This window comes from Stegostoma tigrinum, chromosome 1 (assembly GCF_030684315.1).
Source record: "Stegostoma tigrinum isolate sSteTig4 chromosome 1, sSteTig4.hap1, whole genome shotgun sequence".
In the NCBI taxonomy this organism is placed as follows: Eukaryota; Metazoa; Chordata; class Chondrichthyes; order Orectolobiformes; family Stegostomatidae; genus Stegostoma; species Stegostoma tigrinum.
The window spans coordinates 166,943,234-166,961,677 of NC_081354.1; the positions used below are offsets into that span (position 1 = coordinate 166,943,234).

Sequence of the window (18,444 nt, forward strand, 5' to 3'; positions counted from 1 at the left end):
GGGGCTCCTTCTCTGCCTCGGGTGTTGTTGTGGACTTCTGAAGTCTGAGGTCGCAGACCGGGTCAATGTCTTTAGCCCCAAGGGGTTGGTGTCGAACAGAGTAGTGAGCTCAGAGCGAGGAGAGTGAAAAAGAAGAAGAACAGCCCTGATAGCTGGCCCTGCTGCCCCTTTTACCCTCGTGCTTCCAAAGAGCCAGCCCACTCCGCCCCTCAGGTAATTCCATTTCACAAGCATCTCCTGCGATTGCTGGGGCTGGTTTAATCTCATCATTCGTGGAAACAAAAGGGCCAATACCGTCCCAAATTTGCTTAACTGAAATTTTGATGACTTCATGGAGCCTCCGAAACTGTTTTCAGATTAGAGTAAATTGTTATCCCATTAACTAGTTAGGCTCCATTGTTCACAGTTTCGGGTTCATTACCATTTCTATTCCAGTCCCTTGATACGATGTCCAGTTCTTTACAAAAGGCCATTTTCTTTCAGTCTTTCCTTTTAAAACTGGGGATTGCCCTGAAACTGCTACAGTGGTTCCAGACTGTCAGCATTTGACCTGGTGGGAATGGTCTTTTAAATTAGATGCCTGTGCTAGGGATGCCAGTAAAGACTGGAGCATCCTGGCTGCAGGGAATACTTCCAGCCACTGTGAGAGGGAGAATCAGATAACATCTGACAAGAACAGTACCAAAGGAACATGTCAGGTAGTTAGTCAGACAAGTTTGTGATGGTCATGTGGGAAGACCCACTAGGCCTCGCGAAGAGAAATTCTCCATGAAGGTCAGAAAAAAAGTCTGGCAGTCAAAATATGTAAAAATTCAGCCCAATATCTCTATTCTCAATTGCACTGCAACAGTGAGTACGATTTTAAAATTTCACTGCAACAATTCATCAGTGCTCTTTTGATAGCAACTTAAGATCCATGATTTCTACTTACTAGAATTTCAAGATTCTTGGGAATATTGTGATCTGCAGGTTTCTCTCCAAGCTACTCAGCATCCTGAATTGAAGCTATTTGGCTAGTTAGTAAGATGAAACTTTATTCCTAACATAACATGAAGAAGTGGTTCAAGAAAGTGGCTGACAACCAACATCTTAAGGCCAGTTGGAGATGGGCAATAAGTGCCAATGATACTCCATGTCCCATGAATGAAGAATATGAAAATATGAACATCATTCTCTTATGAAGGTGGAAAACATTAAACATCTACATGATTGGGTTGAGGACACCTCAAAGATGTCCTTGAGCTGAGATGACTGATCTCCAGCAACCACAACCATTTTCCTCTGTGCCAGTTATGACTCCAACCAGCAGATTGCCTCTGATTCCCATTGATTCCAGTTTTGCTTGGGCTCCTTGAAGCCACACTTAGTCAAATGTGGATGATTGACATCAAGGGCTTTCATCCTCACCTCACCTCTGGAGTTTAACTCTTCTTCCCATGTTTAAACCAAGGCTTTAATGAGGTCAAGAGCTGAGTCGCTCTGGCAGAACCCAGACTGGGTGTCACTGAGCAAGTTATTGCTGAGCACGTGCTGACTGATTACACTGTTGATGATACTTTCCATCACCTTAGTGATGATCAAGAGTTGACTGATGCACTGATAATTGGCCAGATTGGATTTGTGCAGCTTTTTGTGTACAGGGCATACCTGGCCAATTTTCCATTTTATTGGAAGATGTCAGTGTTGGAACTGTTTGTCTAGGGCATTGGCAGGTTCTGGAGCTCAAGCTTTGAGTACTCTTTCCAGAATTTTGTCAGGGTCCATAGCCTTTGCAGTTTCCAGTGCCTCCTACCATTTCTTAGTATCACGTGGAGTGAATTGAATTGGCTGAATAGCAGTATCTGTGATGCTGAGGACCAATGGAGGTTGCTGAGATGGTTCATATATGTGGCACTTCTGGTTGTATGTTGCTGTGAATACTTCAGCCTTATCTTTTGCCCTAACGTGTTGGACTCTTTCATCATTGAGGATGGGGATATTTGTGGATTTTCCTCCAGTGAATTGTTTAAATGCCCACCACCATTCAAGACTGGATGTAGTTACAAAGCTTAGACCTAATATTTTTGTTGTGTGATCGCTTTGCTCTTAGCTCTGAGATCATTTGCTCCTTACGCTGTTGGCATAGAAGTCATTCTGTTTGGTAGCTTCACCAGGTTGACACTTCATTTTTTGGTATGCCTGGTGCTCCTGGAATATCTTCCTGCGCTCTCCATTGAACCAGGGTTGATCCACCGGCTTGCTGGTTAGTGTTGAGTGCAGGATATGTTGGGCCATGAAGATGCAGATTATTTTGGAGTACAATTCTGTTGCTGTTGATGGCCCACAGCACCTCATGGATGCCCAGTCTCGAGTTGTTAGATCTGTTCAATGGCTATTCTATTTAGTACAGTGATTGTGCTGCACAGTATGACAAAGCATTTCTTCAATGTCAAGGCAGGACTTTGTCTGTACAAGGGCTGTGCAGTGATTACTCTTACCAATACTGTCATGGATGGATGTATTGGCAGCTGGCACATTGGTAAAAATGAGGTAAAGTATGTTTTTCTCTCTTGTTGGTTCCTTCACCTCCTGCCACAGATCCATTCTGGCAGCTATGTCCTTTAGGACCTGACCAGCTCGATCAGCAGTGCTGCTACCAAACCATGCATGATGCTGGATGCTGGATGCTGAAATCCTCCACCCAGAGTACATTTTTTGCCCTTATAATCATCAGTGCTTCCACCAAGTGTTGTTCATCAGCTGAGGGATTATGGTACATGTAGTTCAGCAGAGGGCTTCTTTGTACACGTTTCGTCTGAAGCCATGAGACTTCATGTGGCCAAGAGCCAAATGTTGAGGACTCCCGGAGCAAATCCGTCCCAACAGTACTCTGCCACCACCTCTGCTGGCTCTGCCCTGCTGGCCGGACAGGACATATTTAATGATGGTGTAAGTGGTGTCAAGGATGTCTTCTGTAAGGTATGATTCTGTGAATCTGACAATTCCAGGCTGCTACTTGACTAGTCTGTGAGACAGCTCTCCCAATTTTGGCAGAGGCCTGCAAATGTTGGTAAGGAGGACTTTCAGGGTCCAGAGGACTGCTTTTGCTATTGTTGTTTCTGGAGCCATGATCCTGGTGATCCAATTAAAGATGTCTCCACAATTGCGAATATTGTGATAAGAAATATCAGGGTCCTCCTCCTGGTTAAAGCATCATTAAATATGATTACTTTTATAAAAGCTCATAAAGTCGATGACGTTATTTACTCTTAACTTGAAGTGGCGTAGAACCATGGTGTGTACTTCTGATTCTGAACAATAAGATTATGAATTTATGCCCAAGTGAAGGCTGCATGGTTATTAAAATGGCGAATACAAAGTGTTTTTGATTCTGGCAAGGTCACATGAACTCCCTGAGCATTGACAATGACTCAAATAGAGATCAGTGCATTATAATATTAATGGCTCAGAATTAGAGTGGAAGGAAAAGAAAATATACGCACTTCGAGTAATAACGCAAAGTTAACATGAAAAATCTCACAATCCAAACTGCTTCAAATTCAACCCCATTTGAATTAAATGGAAAGAAATATGTAGTGTTTTTTAAAAGGGCTGTTGATTCACTGTCAACCATTTTGTACTGTTACCTAAGACTAATGTCATACTCATAATCCAATTCTGAAACCAAAAAACAGAAATTGATACAATGTACAACAATATGTATAGAGTTCAGAAATAGAAAAGATACAATGAAAATTCTCTTTAAAGAAACTACAAACTTTTGTCACGTTTTCTGTGAAAGGTAATGCTGTGTTAATAACAACTGAGAAAGAATTCACTGTTGTGTTTGTTTCCTCTACTTAAAGGACCTCAGGCCTCTCAACACCAGTGCAACAAATTGGGCTTTCAGGCTCCTTGTCATCTACTGCTCTGGATTATGGGGAAGGAGGATCTCGGGACAGTTCAAGCTATAGAAATATACAATCCTATCTTCCAACACAGTCTTCATCACAGCCATCTATCTCAAGGCCTCTCATAACCATGTCAAATCTTCTCATGAGCAAGTGTCATTTTTCACTTTCTACTTGTTATTTGACCAAGGTGTACATTTAATACATAAACTTATGTGTGGGGTAAGAAAGCAGATTAAATTGAGTATAATACTGAATTATTTTATTAGTTTGATTAGCTGTAATACCATCTTTAAAAAAAAGCATAATGGAATTATATGACTAACTAAGGAAGTTAAGGATGGTATTAAATTAAAATAAAAGGCAAACAATGCATTAAAGATTTACGGTAATCCAGAAGATTCAGAAAGGTTTAGAAGTAAACATAAGATGATTTAAAAATTGAATGAGAACATAGGTAATGAGAAAAAACTAGCAAGAAATGCAACAGTGTTAGCATTAGAAAGACAATGAGATTTATATTTGTTCAAGATGGAGAGCAAAAGTTTGGAGAACAAGGAAATATCAGAGACTTAGAAAGCTATTTTGTATCTGTCTTTCCGATAGAGGTCACTAAAAACATTTCAATAACAGTCAAAACTCAGGAGGCAGAAAGGGTTTGAGGAACTTCATAGAACATAGACCAATACAGTGCAGAACAGGCCCTTCGGCCTTCGATGTTGCGCCGATGTGTGAACTAATCTAAGCCCCTCCCCCTACACTATCCCATCATCATACATATGCTTATCCAAGGACTGTTTAAATACCCCTGATGTGGCTAAGTTAACTATGTTGGCAGGGAGGGCGTTCCATGCCTTACCACTTTCTGAGTAAAGAACTTGCCTCTGACATCTGTCTTAAATCTATCACCTCTCAATTTGTAGCTATGCCCCCTTGTACAAGCTGAAGTCATCATCCTCGGAAAAAGACTCTCACTGTCCACCCTATCTAATCCTCTGATCATCTTGTATGTCTCTATTAAATCCCCTCTTAGCCTCCTTCTCTCCAGTGAGAACAGACCCAAGTCCCTCAGCCTTTCTTCATAGGGCCTGCGCTCCAGACCAGGCAACATCCTGGTAAATCTCCTCTGCACCTTTTTCAATGTTTCCACATCCTTCCTGTAAACTTCACTCGAGAATGTGTAGAAACATAGGACCTAAAGACTGATAGTTCCCTTTAATGTGATCACCTGCATTCTATCTTAAAAGTAGTGGATACAATCTATTACTCTTCCAAAATCCCCTAGATTCTGGAAAGAAAATGAGAAATAAGGGCAGGAGTAGGCCATTCAGCTCCTCAAACAAGGCCCACTGTTCTATAAGTCCATGGCTGATCCGCCAAAGGCCTCAACCCCTCTTTTGTAATGATGGTAATGAGGTCAGCTAGCTGCACCTCATAGAACATGAGTTGTCTGAATGGGGTTTTTAATCTGGTCCAATCAGTGAGCCCTGGCTGACAGACAAGAACCGGAGTGTTGGACATCCTGTTCACTTTGGGAGCTGGCTCTGAGGAAGCCTGATCAGTGTCGAGTCCCAGTGTTTGTATGTATGCTTTTGACATAGCCCTGCATAGAGTGTCTCGAGTTCCTCTCCCTGCATGATACTGGTGAATGCTTGAATAAACAGCCTGAACTCTACTACCTCCTGAAATATAGTCCTGGTTGGATCGATTGCTCCTACAATATATAAATAAAGGATGACTAGGTGACAGAACACCAGCCTCTGTGGAGTTTTTTCAGTGATGATGAGAATGGGACTGTTTTGCTATCACACCGATAGCAAACTACAAAGGCTTTCCAGCTCCGCTACTGAAGAAACTCGCTTGCAACAGTCGTCTTTGAGTTGGGATAAACACTTCTGGAATCATACCGTTATTTGGGAAGTTTGATTTGTTTCGAGCCTGCTGTCGAAGACTGAGCCTAGTGTGTGGAAGGAATGTATTATTTTTCCAGGCAAAAGGCATTAGGGTAGATGAAAAGCAACGAGTAGTTATTCTCACAGCTTGTGGACCTGCAGCTTTTTTTGGTCATTACAAGCCCAACTTTCCTTGAGACACTAAATACTAAAATCTTTCAAGAGTTGACAGATTTACTTAAGGAATATTATGACACCACACCTCCTGTAATTCTGAGATGTTATCAGTTTTACTTGGCAATTCAAGTACCAGGGTAATCCGTGTTGGAAGATTTTCTGTTGTCTTTTTACACAGAAGAGAGCGATTTAGGTGCTTTCTCCTTAGAGGCTGGATGTTTCTGCTTTATTGACCAAAAACAAGACTGCCCAGAAACCAATCATAAAGTTCTTAATATGCTAAGTGCTCCTAACCATAGTTCCTGAAAAACTAAATAGCTACTCTGAGCAAAACTGCTCTGAACACAAAGTCATGGAGCCAATAAGTCCAGCACCTTATACGATTTGAATAAAGCAACATTGTAGATGCAACAAAAACAATAAGGTGGCTCGACGATGAGTACTGGAAACAAACGACACCTGGGACCCAGGTTCGATTTCAACCTTGGGCCACTGTCTGTGTGGGATTTGTACATTCTGCATAGATTTCCTCCATGTGCTCCAGTATCCTCCCACAGTCCAAAGATGTGTAGGTTTGGTGGATCGGCCATGCTAAATTATCCTGTAGTGGCCAGGTTTGTGTGGGCTAATTGGGTGAACCATGATAAATATGGTGTTAAAGGGATACGGTAGGAAGTGGGTCTGGGTGGAATGCTGTTCAGAGGGTCAGTGGTGACTCGATGGGCCTAATGAACTATTTCAGCACTTAGGGATTCTGTGATTCTATAACTGACAATGAGTTCCAGCAACTCAGTATTAAAACTGCCAGAGTTTCTTTGGTTTAAAGGAGTATCTTTTCTCTTTGAATTGACTTCCACAGGAAATGGTGGATACAGGTAGAATTACAATGTTTAAAAGACATTTGGATAAGTGCATGAAAGAGAAATTTTTGGAGGAATTTTGGGCCAAGTGCAGGTTGATGGGACTAGTTTAGTTTGGGATTATGACCAACCTTGACTGGTTGGACCAAAGGCTCTGTTTCCGTGCTGAATGACCGTATGACTGTCTTTAAAAGAAGCCCAGGGTATGTTAGTAGCTATCTTTGCTTTTGCTTGAATAGTGGCATTTAGATAATGATGATGATCAGTCTATAGTTTTGCACTTTAATTTAGGCAGAATTGTCAAAATTATCTTCAGACAATAAACAGAAATCTAGTAATTTGAACTAGCTTATGCATTATTGGATGACATACGTACTTTATTACTTGGTGACAAATACTACCAATTAACATTACATTAATGCCAGTGGTAATTTAGGAAATAAGAATTTGTCCAATGTAACGAAAGTATATGACAACTGGGAATAAAATGTAAATGCTGTGCTGAAATATAATGCCATTTTAGGGTCTAACCAAGTTCTATTACCACAACTCATTACAAGAATGTATTTGTTCCACTGCCAAAAGTGGGTTGACCTTGATATGTGTGTAAAACGAGGAATGGTTGCAATTTTAAAAGTTGTTTTCTTAATTTACCATGATCCCACACCTTCACTAACTTATAATATGATGTTTGAGTTTGTTTTGTCTTTATCAGTTCTGAAAAACATAGCATTAAACTAACCCACACTAATTAACTCATTATAGAATAATATTTAAAAAGAGAAAATGAGGAATGGTACTGGTCATGAATTACTATTATCCACAGGATGTCAAAAAGATTTAAACATCTGATTTACCCCAACTTGATTTGTGACTGTCATCAACTGATATAGACAGTTACAAAATGCCTGCTACTTCCAACAAGCTGCACAAAGTTTTTTTCAGAATAGAATAGAATCCATACAGCATGGAAACAGGCCCTTCAGCCCAACAAGTCCACACTGACCCTTGGAGCATCCCACCTAGATCCATCTCCGATAAACCACCTAATCCACATATCCCTGAACACTACACGCAATTTAACATGGCAATCCACCTAACCTGTCCATCTTTGGACTGTAGAAGGAAACTGCAGCACCTGGAGGAAACCCACACAGACACAGGGAGAACAGGAACACTGCCGTGAGGCAGCAGTGCTAACCATGGAGCCACCATGCTGCCCCTAGATTTTAACAAATCCCTAACTATGTTTAGCCTGTTCAGGAACCTAGATGATTTTAGAGGTCTGTACTCTGCTCTATCCTCATGAATATTGCTGATGTGGAAACAAAAGTAGGGCATCTAGCTACACAGTGTTACTGCCATTGTTTCCTGGACACCTGCCTCCATTCTGATTCGAATTGAGCAGTGAAACTCTGGCCCAATAATGTCTTCCTCACAACTTTGTTTCCCACCTGCAAATTTGGCTACCATTGACTCTGTTCTTTCCTCAAAGCCTTTAATATAGATTGTAAATAATTGAGGACCTGACACTTTACTCTATGGCAATCTATTACTTACCATTTTCCAACTTGTAAATGATCCTTTTCTCAAATTGGAGACCTGTGACTAGTGGTGTTCCACAGGGATCTGTGCTGGGACCACTGTTGTTTGTGATATACGTCAATGATTTGGAGGAAGGTGCAGGTGGTCTGATCAGCAAGTTTGCAGATGACACTAAGATTGGTGGAGTAGCAGATAGCGAAGGGGACTGTCAGAGAATTACAGCAGAATATAGATAGACTGGAGAGTTGGGCAGATAAATGGCAGATGGAGTTCAATCCGGGCAAATGCGAGGTGATGCATTTTGGAAGATCTAATTCAAGGGCGAACTATACAGTAAATGGAAAAGTCCTAGAGAAAATTGATGAACAGAGATCTGGGTGTTCAGGTCCATTGTTCCCTGAAGGTGGCAACGCAGGCCAATAGGGTGGTCAAGAAGGCATATGGCATGCTTTCATTTATTGGATGGATTATTGAGTACAAGAGTCAGCAGGTCATGTTACAGTTGTATAAGACTTTGGTTCGGCCACATTTGGAGTACTGTGTACAGTTCTGGTCGCCACATTACCAAAAGGATGTGGACACTTTGGAGAGGGTGCAGAGGAGGTTCACCAGGATGTTGCCTGGAATGGAGGGTGCTAGCTATGAAGAGAGGTTGAGTAGATTAGGATTATTTTCATTAGAAAGACGGAGATTGAGGGGGGACCTGATTGATGTCTACAAAATCACGAGGGGTATAGACAGGGTTGATAGCAAGAAGCTTTTTTCCAGAGTGGGGGACTCAATTACTAGGGGTCATGAGTTCAAAGTGAGAGGAGGAAAGTTTAAGGGAGATATGCGTGGAAAGTTTGTTACGCGGAGGGTGGTGGATGCCTGGAACACATTACCAGTGGAGGTGGTAGACGGAGACATGTTAGCATCTCATCCTGGAGACCAGTTACTAGTGGTGTACCGCAAGGGTCGGTGTTGGGTCCACTGCTGTTTGTCATTTTTATAAATGACCTGGATGAGGGCGTAGAAGGATGGGTTAGTAAATTTGCAGATGACACTAAGGTCGGTGGAGTTGTGGATAGTGACGAAGAATGCTGTAGATTGCAGAGAAACATAGATAAGCTGCAGAGCTGGGCTGAGAGGTGGCAAATGGAGTTTAATGCAGACAAGTGTGAGGTGATGCACTTTGATAGGAGTAACCGGAGGGCACAGTACTGGGCTAATGGTAAGATTCTTGGTAGTGTAGATGAGCAGAGGGATCTCGGTGTCCATGTACACAGATCCTTGAAAGTTGCCACCCAGGTTGACAGGGCTGTTAAGAAGGCATACAGTGTTTTAGCTTTTATTAATAGAGGGATGGAGTTCCGGAACCAAGAGGTTATGGTGAAGCTGTACAAAACTCTGGTGCAGCTGCACTTGGAGTAATGCGTACAGTTCTGGTCACCGCATTATAAAAAGGATGTGGAAGCTTTGAAAAGGATGCAGAGGAGATTTACTAGGATGTTGCCTGGAATGGAGGGAAGGCATTACGAGGAAAGGCTGAGGGACTTGAGGCTGTTTTCGTTAGAGAGAAGAAGGTTGTGAGGTGACTTAATCGAGACATATAAAATAATCAGAGGGTTCGATAGGGTGGACAGGGAGAACATTTTTCCGAGGATGGTGACGGCGAGCACGAGAGGGCATAGCTTTAAATTGAGGGGTGAAAGATATAGGACAGATGTCAGAGGTAGTTTTTTTACTCAGAGAGTAGTAAGGGAATGGAACGCTTTGCCTGCAACGGTAGTAGATTTGCCAACTTTAAGTACATTTAAGTCGTCACTGGATAAGCATATGGACGTACATGGAATAGTGTAGGTTAGATGGGCTTCAGATCGGTCTGACATGTCGGCACAACATTGAGGGCCGAAGAGCCTGTACTGTGCTGTAATGTTCTATGTTCTATGTTCTATGTTCTAAAAATGTTCTATATATCTGGACAGATACATGGATGGGCAGGGAGCAAACGGACACAGACCCTTAAAAAATAGATGACAGGTTAGACAGACGATCTTGATCAACGCAGGCTTGGAGGGCCGAAGGGCCTGTTCCTGTGCTGTAATTTTCTTTGTTCTTTGTTCTTTTATCCCAACTCTGTTTCCTTCTGAAGCCAAACCTCCGTCTGTGCGAATATATTTCCATCAACACCATGGGATCTTTAATTGTGCTGTAACCTCTTTTATGTGGAATCAAATTAAATGTCCTTTGAAAGTTCAAAATTGGGACATTCCCATCTTAACACACTGACATATGTTGGGCGGACAAAAAAAGATGGTCAAGAACTATTTGAAAGGTCCAATACCCATGCTGTCAATTTTGACTGGCAGAGAATAGGGGAGGATCAAGAGTACTAACAGTGCCTGCCCCATCACAAATGTTGGCATTTCAGACCTTCTACAATTTTCAAGGGGTCAGGATGCTTTTGATGGCAACATTGTTCATGTCTGAAGAAGGGTCTCGACCCAAAACATCAAGCTTTCCTGCTCCTCTGATGCTGCTTGCCTGCTGTGTTCATCCAGCTTCACACCGTGTTATCTCATTGTTCATATCAACTTAGAGGTGTCAGGAACCATGGTGAAACCATTGTTTGGAACCAGGAATCACATGGCAAGTAAGTTCAAAAGGGGTTGCCAACTTCTCATGGCATAATGAAAATGTGTGTTGTAAGTTATATTGAGTCATGGAGTCACACAGCATCAAAACAGATCCTTTGGTCGAATTTGTCCATGCCAACCAGACATTCCAATCTGACCTAGTCCTGTTTGCCAGCATTTAGCCCAAATCCCTCTAAACCCTTCCTGTTCATTTCCCCATCCACATGCCTTTTAAATGTTGGAATTGTACCAGCCTCCACCACTTCATCTGACAGTTCCATAAACGCACTGCCCTCTGCCTGAAAAAGTTGCCCCTCAGCTCCTTTTTAAATCTTTCCCCTCTTATCTGAAGCATATGCCTTCTAGTTTTGGAATCCCCTACCCTAGAAAAAGACTTTGGCTATTCACCTGTCCAAGCCCCGAATGATTTTATTAACCTCTATAAGGCCATCCCTCAGCCTCCAATACTTCAGGGATTCAAGCCTATTCAGCCTCTCCTTATAACCCAAACCCTCCAGTCCCAGAAATATATTTTCAGTAGAGAGATTGTTGATAGGGCAATTCTTGAATGGTAAGTGACTTTTAATTTGAATATAATTTTGAAAATTAAAATACCTTCAAATGCATAAGACTGCATTACCCACTGGATAAAAATGTTATTTTGAATTGCCCAGTAATTAAATTCAGATTTAACTATGTGAATTATCCCCTTTTATATTCATACATTTATTGGAATTGAATTCAGCCATCTGTTTGGCTGCTTCAGAGTCTTGACAGATGATTGAACTTCTTGCTGACTTCAAAGGATTTGATGTATTCATCTCTGGAAGTTCTGGCATGGTTTGTTTTATTTGTTCTTTCATGGGATGTCGGTTTCACTAACAAGGACAATATTTGCCAGCGATAGCTCATTGCCCTTGGATGAGTGGCTTTTTAGGGCATTTTGGGTACAGTTAGAATCAACCACTTGCTGTAGTCACAGGTAAATCAACCTGAGTAAGGATGAAATATTTCCTTCCCTAAAAGACATTAGTGAATCAGATGGACTATGATATTGACGATAACTTCATGGTCACTGTCTGCTTTCCATTTGAATGTATTAATTCAAATTCCCCTGGCTACTGTGATGAGGTTTGAGTCTGTGTTTTCAGACCATTAGCCAAAGCTCCTGGATTACAAGTCTAGTGACATTATCAATACACCATTGTCGTTATTTAGCAAATACAAATCCCTGAAGCCAAGCAAAACAGCCTCCTCACCTGATAAGTTTAAGATAGTTAATCTGGTACTTGGCCTGGTAGTGCTGGTGGGGTTGCAGGGGAGGAGTGGGTGGTGAAGAAACATAGTTTGGTAGTGTGCAGAATTGTTTGTGTTTCTCTGCAACTGCATAAGGGCTTTGTACTGAGGATACAGTAACGGAAGTCTGCAGTGTAAAGTTCCTAGCTCATTCAAAACCTATTGAGTAAGGACCACTCTCACTGTAGTGGTTCAAAGGCTGCCATTCAGCAGAGGTGGATTTGTCACAAGAAGCTTGTTAGTGATGCCCTGTGATTGCCATTCCTTGATCAAAAATATACATGCTGGTGTTCAATTATTTCTTACTTGAATGCTTGGCTGAATTCCAGTACAGCTACTGGATATAGTTTAGCAGAGATTGGTGTCACATCTGTCAAGGGAATACAATATTTCTATAATTGTCAGATGAGTGAACTTTTTAGAGGATTATCTTTTGTAAAATGGATTTTGAAGAACTGTTCATTTATTTTGACAGATTTCTGAATTTCTTAAAGGATTTTGTTCTTTAAACAAATTTTGATGTAATGCTTGTTTATTTTGACAGATTTGTAAGCTGCTCAAAAAGTCCCCACTATTTTTATTGAGATAATGAGTCAGTGTATATTGAATACTGGAAGAGGTGGGTGAGAGCTGATGTATGAGGAGGGTGAGGGTTTATGGAAGGTTAAGAATTACAGGATGATGAGGGGAGAGTTTGGGGAGAGTGCGGTGAATGGATGATGTTAAGAGTGGAGTGTTAAGAAGGTGAAAAGAAGGGTAACTGATGATTTGATGGGGATAAGTGGGGTGATGATTGGGGACCTCAAACTCACCTAGGGGTTTAGGTACTTTATCCTTTGAAATTTGTGTCACAGGTAGACAGGGTGGTTCAGCAGGCATTTAGCGCTCTTGCCTTCATTGCTCAGACCTTTAAGTATAGGAATTGAGACGTCATGTTGCGGTCATACAGGATGTTGGTAAGACCTGTTCCAGAATGCTGGTCACCCTGATATCAGAAGGATATTTTTAAATTGGAGAGGGCTCAGAAAAGATTTGCCAGGATGTTGCTGGGATTGGAGTTTGAGTTCTAAAAATAGGCCGGGACTTTTCACACTTGAGCATAGGAGATTGAGGATTATCCTTATAGGAGTTTATAAAATCATGAGGGGCATAGATAAGGTGAATAGCAAAGGTCTTTTCCCTCAGGTGAGGGAATTCAAAATTAGGGGGCATATTTTTAAGGCGAGGGGAGAAATGTTTGAAAAGGACATGAGCAACATTGTCACACTGACTCGTGTAGAATGAACTGCCAGAGGAAGTGGATGTAGGTGCAGATACAATATTTAAAAGACATTTGGATAAGTACATAATTAGGAAAAGTTTGGAGGGATATGGACCAAATACAGACAGGTGGGACTAATTTAGTTTGGGAACATGGTCGATGTGGACTAGTTGAGCCGAAGGGTCAATTTCCATGCTACATGATGTAAAAGTGAGATGTTAATGCCTTGCAAATAGAACTCTCACTGATCACTAGCGAGAATCTTGTCTTATAGTTGAGCCCTTGTTTGGCATGTGGAACTTTTTGCCTTTGACATTGAGAAGCTTCCCATTGGCCATCTCATGCAATTTTCTCAGCTTACTCGCCAATGCCTGTGTTGCTCAGTATTTGAGAAGAATCGACCCCAAGTGTTTTAATTTCTTCTAGAAATTGAGAGGTTTGCTGGAGAACCAATAATTGTCAATCACGTTATTATGGGACTACATTTACATGTAAAAACAAAATACTGCAGTTGCTGAACATCTGAAATAAAGGCAGAAAGTGCTGGAGAAACTCAGCAGATCTGGCAGCACCCGTGGACAGAGAAACAGAATTAACTTTTCAAACCTAATGTGACAGTTCTTCAGAACTCAGAGTTATGTATAGGCTGAATCTAACAAGGATATGAATAAACAGGTTGTATTTTTATGACAATTGTTTTTGATCAGTTCAAAATCTTAAATCTGCCATGACTGGGATTGAATTTATTGTTATTACTCCAACTCACTGGACTTCTGGTGGGAACATCACTACCCATAAACTGTCCTTGAAACCAGTACTATCCTATTTTAGAACTATTTCACTGTCACTGGGCCAAAATCCTAGAACTCCTTTTGTAACATCCTATGGAGTACTTGCACCAGATAGACTGCATTACTTCAAGAAGATTATTGTTGCTGATTTAGCCAACAATGCCCACGTCCCATGAAAGGTAAAAAGCCTAATGACTACACTATAGTCCCTTGACAACAAATGTACAAGGCATATGGTGAAAATAATTTGGTCTAAAGGAATAACTTATCAAAAATTCATTAGACTGGTTAGAAAGGCTGTTGATAAGATTTTAAGGAAAAAGTGAGCAGAGTATAAGCTAAATATGATGATTTATATGCAGCTTAAAATGTTAGGTGGCCTTAACGTTGTTCAAAACTAAAGGGAATAATTTTAAGGTGAGAGGAGAAAGATTTAAAAGGGACATGAGGGGCAACTTTTTCACATAGAGGGTAGTTCATGTGTAGAACAAACTGCCAGACGAAATGGTAGAAGCAGGTACAGTTACAACATTTAAGAGACATTTGGATTGGTACGTGATTAGGAAAGGTTTAGGAGGATATGGGCCAAGTGCAGGCGAATTGTACTAATATGGAGAACTTGTTCAGCAAGGATGAGTTAGACCGAAGGGCCTGTTTCCATGCTGTGTGAATCTAAGTAACTGTTTTAAAAACCTGTACTAGCTATAGAACATAGAACTGTACAGCACTGTACAGGCCCTTTGGCCCACAAGGTTGTGCCAAACTTTTACCCTAAACCCAAACCTAAATCTAACCTCCACCCCAACCTTATACTATCATCCATTTGCCTATCTAATAGCCACTTAACTGCCCCAAATGACTTCCCTATCCTCTCTGGCAATGCTTTCTACGCCCCTACCACTCTCTGAGTGAAGAACCTACCTCTGACATCTCCCCTATATCTACCTCCACTCACTTTAAAATTATGCCGCCTCGGAAAAAGTCTCTGGCTGTCTACTTTATCTATATTTCTGATCATTTTGCACACCTGTATCAAGCCACCTTTCATCCTTCATCGTTCGAAAGAGAGAAGGCCTAGCTCTCTCAACCTTTCCTCGTAAGACCTTCCCTCCATTCCAGGCAACACCCTGGTAAATCTCCTCTGTATCTTTTCCAACACTTCCACATCCTTCCTGTAAAGAGGCAACCTGAACTGGACACAATACTCCAGATGTGGCCGAACCAGAGATTTGAATCGCTGGAGCATAACATCACGGCTCTTGAACTCAATCCATTTATTAATGAAAGCTGACACACCAAATACCTTCTTAACAACTCTATCAACCTGGGGGGCAGCTTTCAGGGAACTTTGGACATGAATCCCAAGGTCCCTCTACTCCTCCACATTGCCAAGAATCTTTCCGTTAATCCTGTATTTTGCATTCAAATTCGTCTTTTGAAAATGAATCACCTCACACTTTTCAGAGTTAAGCTCCATCTGCCACTTCTCAGCCCAGATCTGCATTCTATCAATGACCTTTTGTAACCTCGAACAGCCCTCCGCACTATCCACAACTCAACCCACCTTCATATCATCTGTGAATTTACTAATCCACTCTTCCACTCCTACATCCAAATCATTCACGAAAATCACAAATAGAAGAGGACCCAGGACAGACCCTTGTGGTACACCACTCGTAACTGAGTACCATGTTGAATATTTTCCGTCCATTACCACCCTTTGCCTTCTAAAGGTCAGCCAATTCTGAATTCACTCTGCCACATTTCATCCTATCCCATGCCTCCTTACTTTCTGCATGAGCCTACCGTGGGGAACCTTATCAAACGCCTTACTTAAATCCATGTATATCACATCCACTGCACGACCTTCATCCACGTGTTTGGCTACCTCTTCAAAGAATTCAATAAGGTTTGTGAGGCATTGTCTACCCCTCACAAATCCATGCTGACTATCATAAATCAAACTGTGCCTATCCAAGTGATCATAAATCCTATCTCTCAGAGCCCTTTCCAATAATTTGCCCACCACTGCGAAGGGAACTAAAATTAGTGAATTCTTAACTGACATTCTGAGTTTTTGTTGAATTCAAAAGAAGTTGTTGAAGTTTGAAGTTGATTTAGATTGTTTTATCATCAATATCTTAGAAAGAATGGACAGATATTCTGGTAAGTTAGATAAATACTTCTAACATTTGGTTTGGAAAAGCGAGTGAGGTAATTCTGAGAGGGTTTGAGGAGTGAACATTTGAAATAATAAAAATAGAAAAACCTGGCAACTGAAAATGCTATCCAAGGCCACAGACCATCTTAAAGCACTTTACAGCCAATACTTTTTGAAGTGTAATCTCTTGTAATGTAGGAAGTGTAGCAGCCAATACGCACATAGCAAACTCCCACAAACAGCAATGTGATAATGACCAGATAATCTGTTCTTAGGGTATTGATATAACTCCTGCTCTCCTTCAAAATAGTGCCTTAGGACCCTTTACGTTCACATGAGCAAGCAGCTGCAGCCAGGTGTTAATGTCTTATCCAACATATGCCAGCCCTGATGTGGCTACCTTCATTGGAGTATCAATTTTGATTTTGTGCGCACATGTTCAAGTCAAACTTGAACTCAGATGTTTTTAACTCGAGCGTAAAATTGCTGCCAGTTCAGCCACGTTCGTACTCATTAGCTATTAAAGAATAGTCAGCAAGTATTCTGTTTAACAGTTATGGTAAATAATCTATGGTCAACATCAGACATTTAAATCACTGTTAACATATTTGGTATGAAGCCTGAAGCAGATCATAGTAAATCAGTAACGAAATTTATATTTCTCACTGACGTTATTCCTTTGTTAAAACGAAAAATGTTTTGAGAGTGTAAAATGGGCTAATGTTTGCTATCACACATTTAATGTTTTTACACACTGTAGCTCGAGGGTTATGTGATGTGTCGTGTATTAAATTAGTCAATTGCTTCACTTTTTAAGATCACTTTCAGTTACTTGAGATTTCATTCAGTACACATTGCAGCTAATGCACAATTGAGCAATTTTCCAAAGTCCACCTGCAATAGCAATACTCGTAAAACCAAATGAACATTCAAGTGCCCAAGAGTATGCATAGCTACAACGTGTTAACAATCGAGAAAGGAAGAAAGAGTAAATGAACTCACATTGTAGATCAGACCTTGCTTCGGGTCTACCAGATAGGGAAGATGGCCACAGATGGATGAATACAATACTCGACCGTAAAATAAATTAAATTCAAATATACAGTAAAAAAGGCAAATAAGATGAAGCTGTGTAGGGGAATTGGAAGAGATTGTCAGAACCACATCCAGGCTAGAACTTGTGGCATCATCTTGACAATGTAGGGGAATGATGTGCCACTTACTTATGCAGTGAACAAAAACAGAAATTACTGTAGAAACTCAGCAGACCTGGGGTTTGGGGAGACAGAATGCAAACTAGGTAACTGCTTTGTGGAACACCTGTGTTCCGTCCATAAACATTATCCTGAATTTCCAATTCAACACACCACTGTGTTCCCATGCCAACATTTCTGTCATGGCTCTGTTGAAGTACTCCCACGACGGTCATCACAAGCTGCAGGAACAACACCTAACCTTCTGCTTAGATATCTCACAGTCTTCAGAACTCAGCATTGAGATTAATAATTTCAGACTATTTGCCTACGATTTATCTATCCCCACAACCCCAGCTCCTGTTATGAAACTGTTGCTTTCACAATGGCCAACTATTTTCAATTATTAATAGCCCCCTTATCTTCTTCCCTGGTTTGCTATCAACAATCCCTTTCTCTGCCTCCTTCTTTTCTCTCTGTGTGTTCCCTATTTCCACCTATCTACTCACTCCTCACCCCTACCATTATCAACATAAATACCACTTTTTGACACTTTCAGTTTTGAAGAAGGTTCGCAGGACTTGAAATGTAAACTTTGTTTTCACTTCATGATGCTGCCAGACCTACTGAGTTTCTCCAGCAATTTCTGCATTTGTTTGTTTCAGATCTCCAGCACCAGCAAATCTTTATTTTATTTTTCTATTCCTGCAGTCAATCTGGCCAATGTTATCATTTTGAAGTGTCTAGCTAAAGCAGGTGG

General features: G+C 41.1%; 1 protein-coding gene across 1 annotated transcript in view; it reads left to right on the forward strand.

Moving 5' to 3' along the window:
- The window catches only part of LOC125456273 (probable E3 SUMO-protein ligase RNF212), a 150,959-nt gene that overhangs the window by 108,606 nt on the left and 23,909 nt on the right, over positions 1 to 18,444 (forward strand). Inside the window, exon 11 of the mRNA XM_059651554.1 lies at positions 3,846 to 4,039. Within this exon, the coding sequence (XP_059507537.1) occupies positions 3,846 to 4,039 (194 nt within the window). The remainder of the gene's footprint in view (positions 1 to 3,845; positions 4,040 to 18,444) is intronic.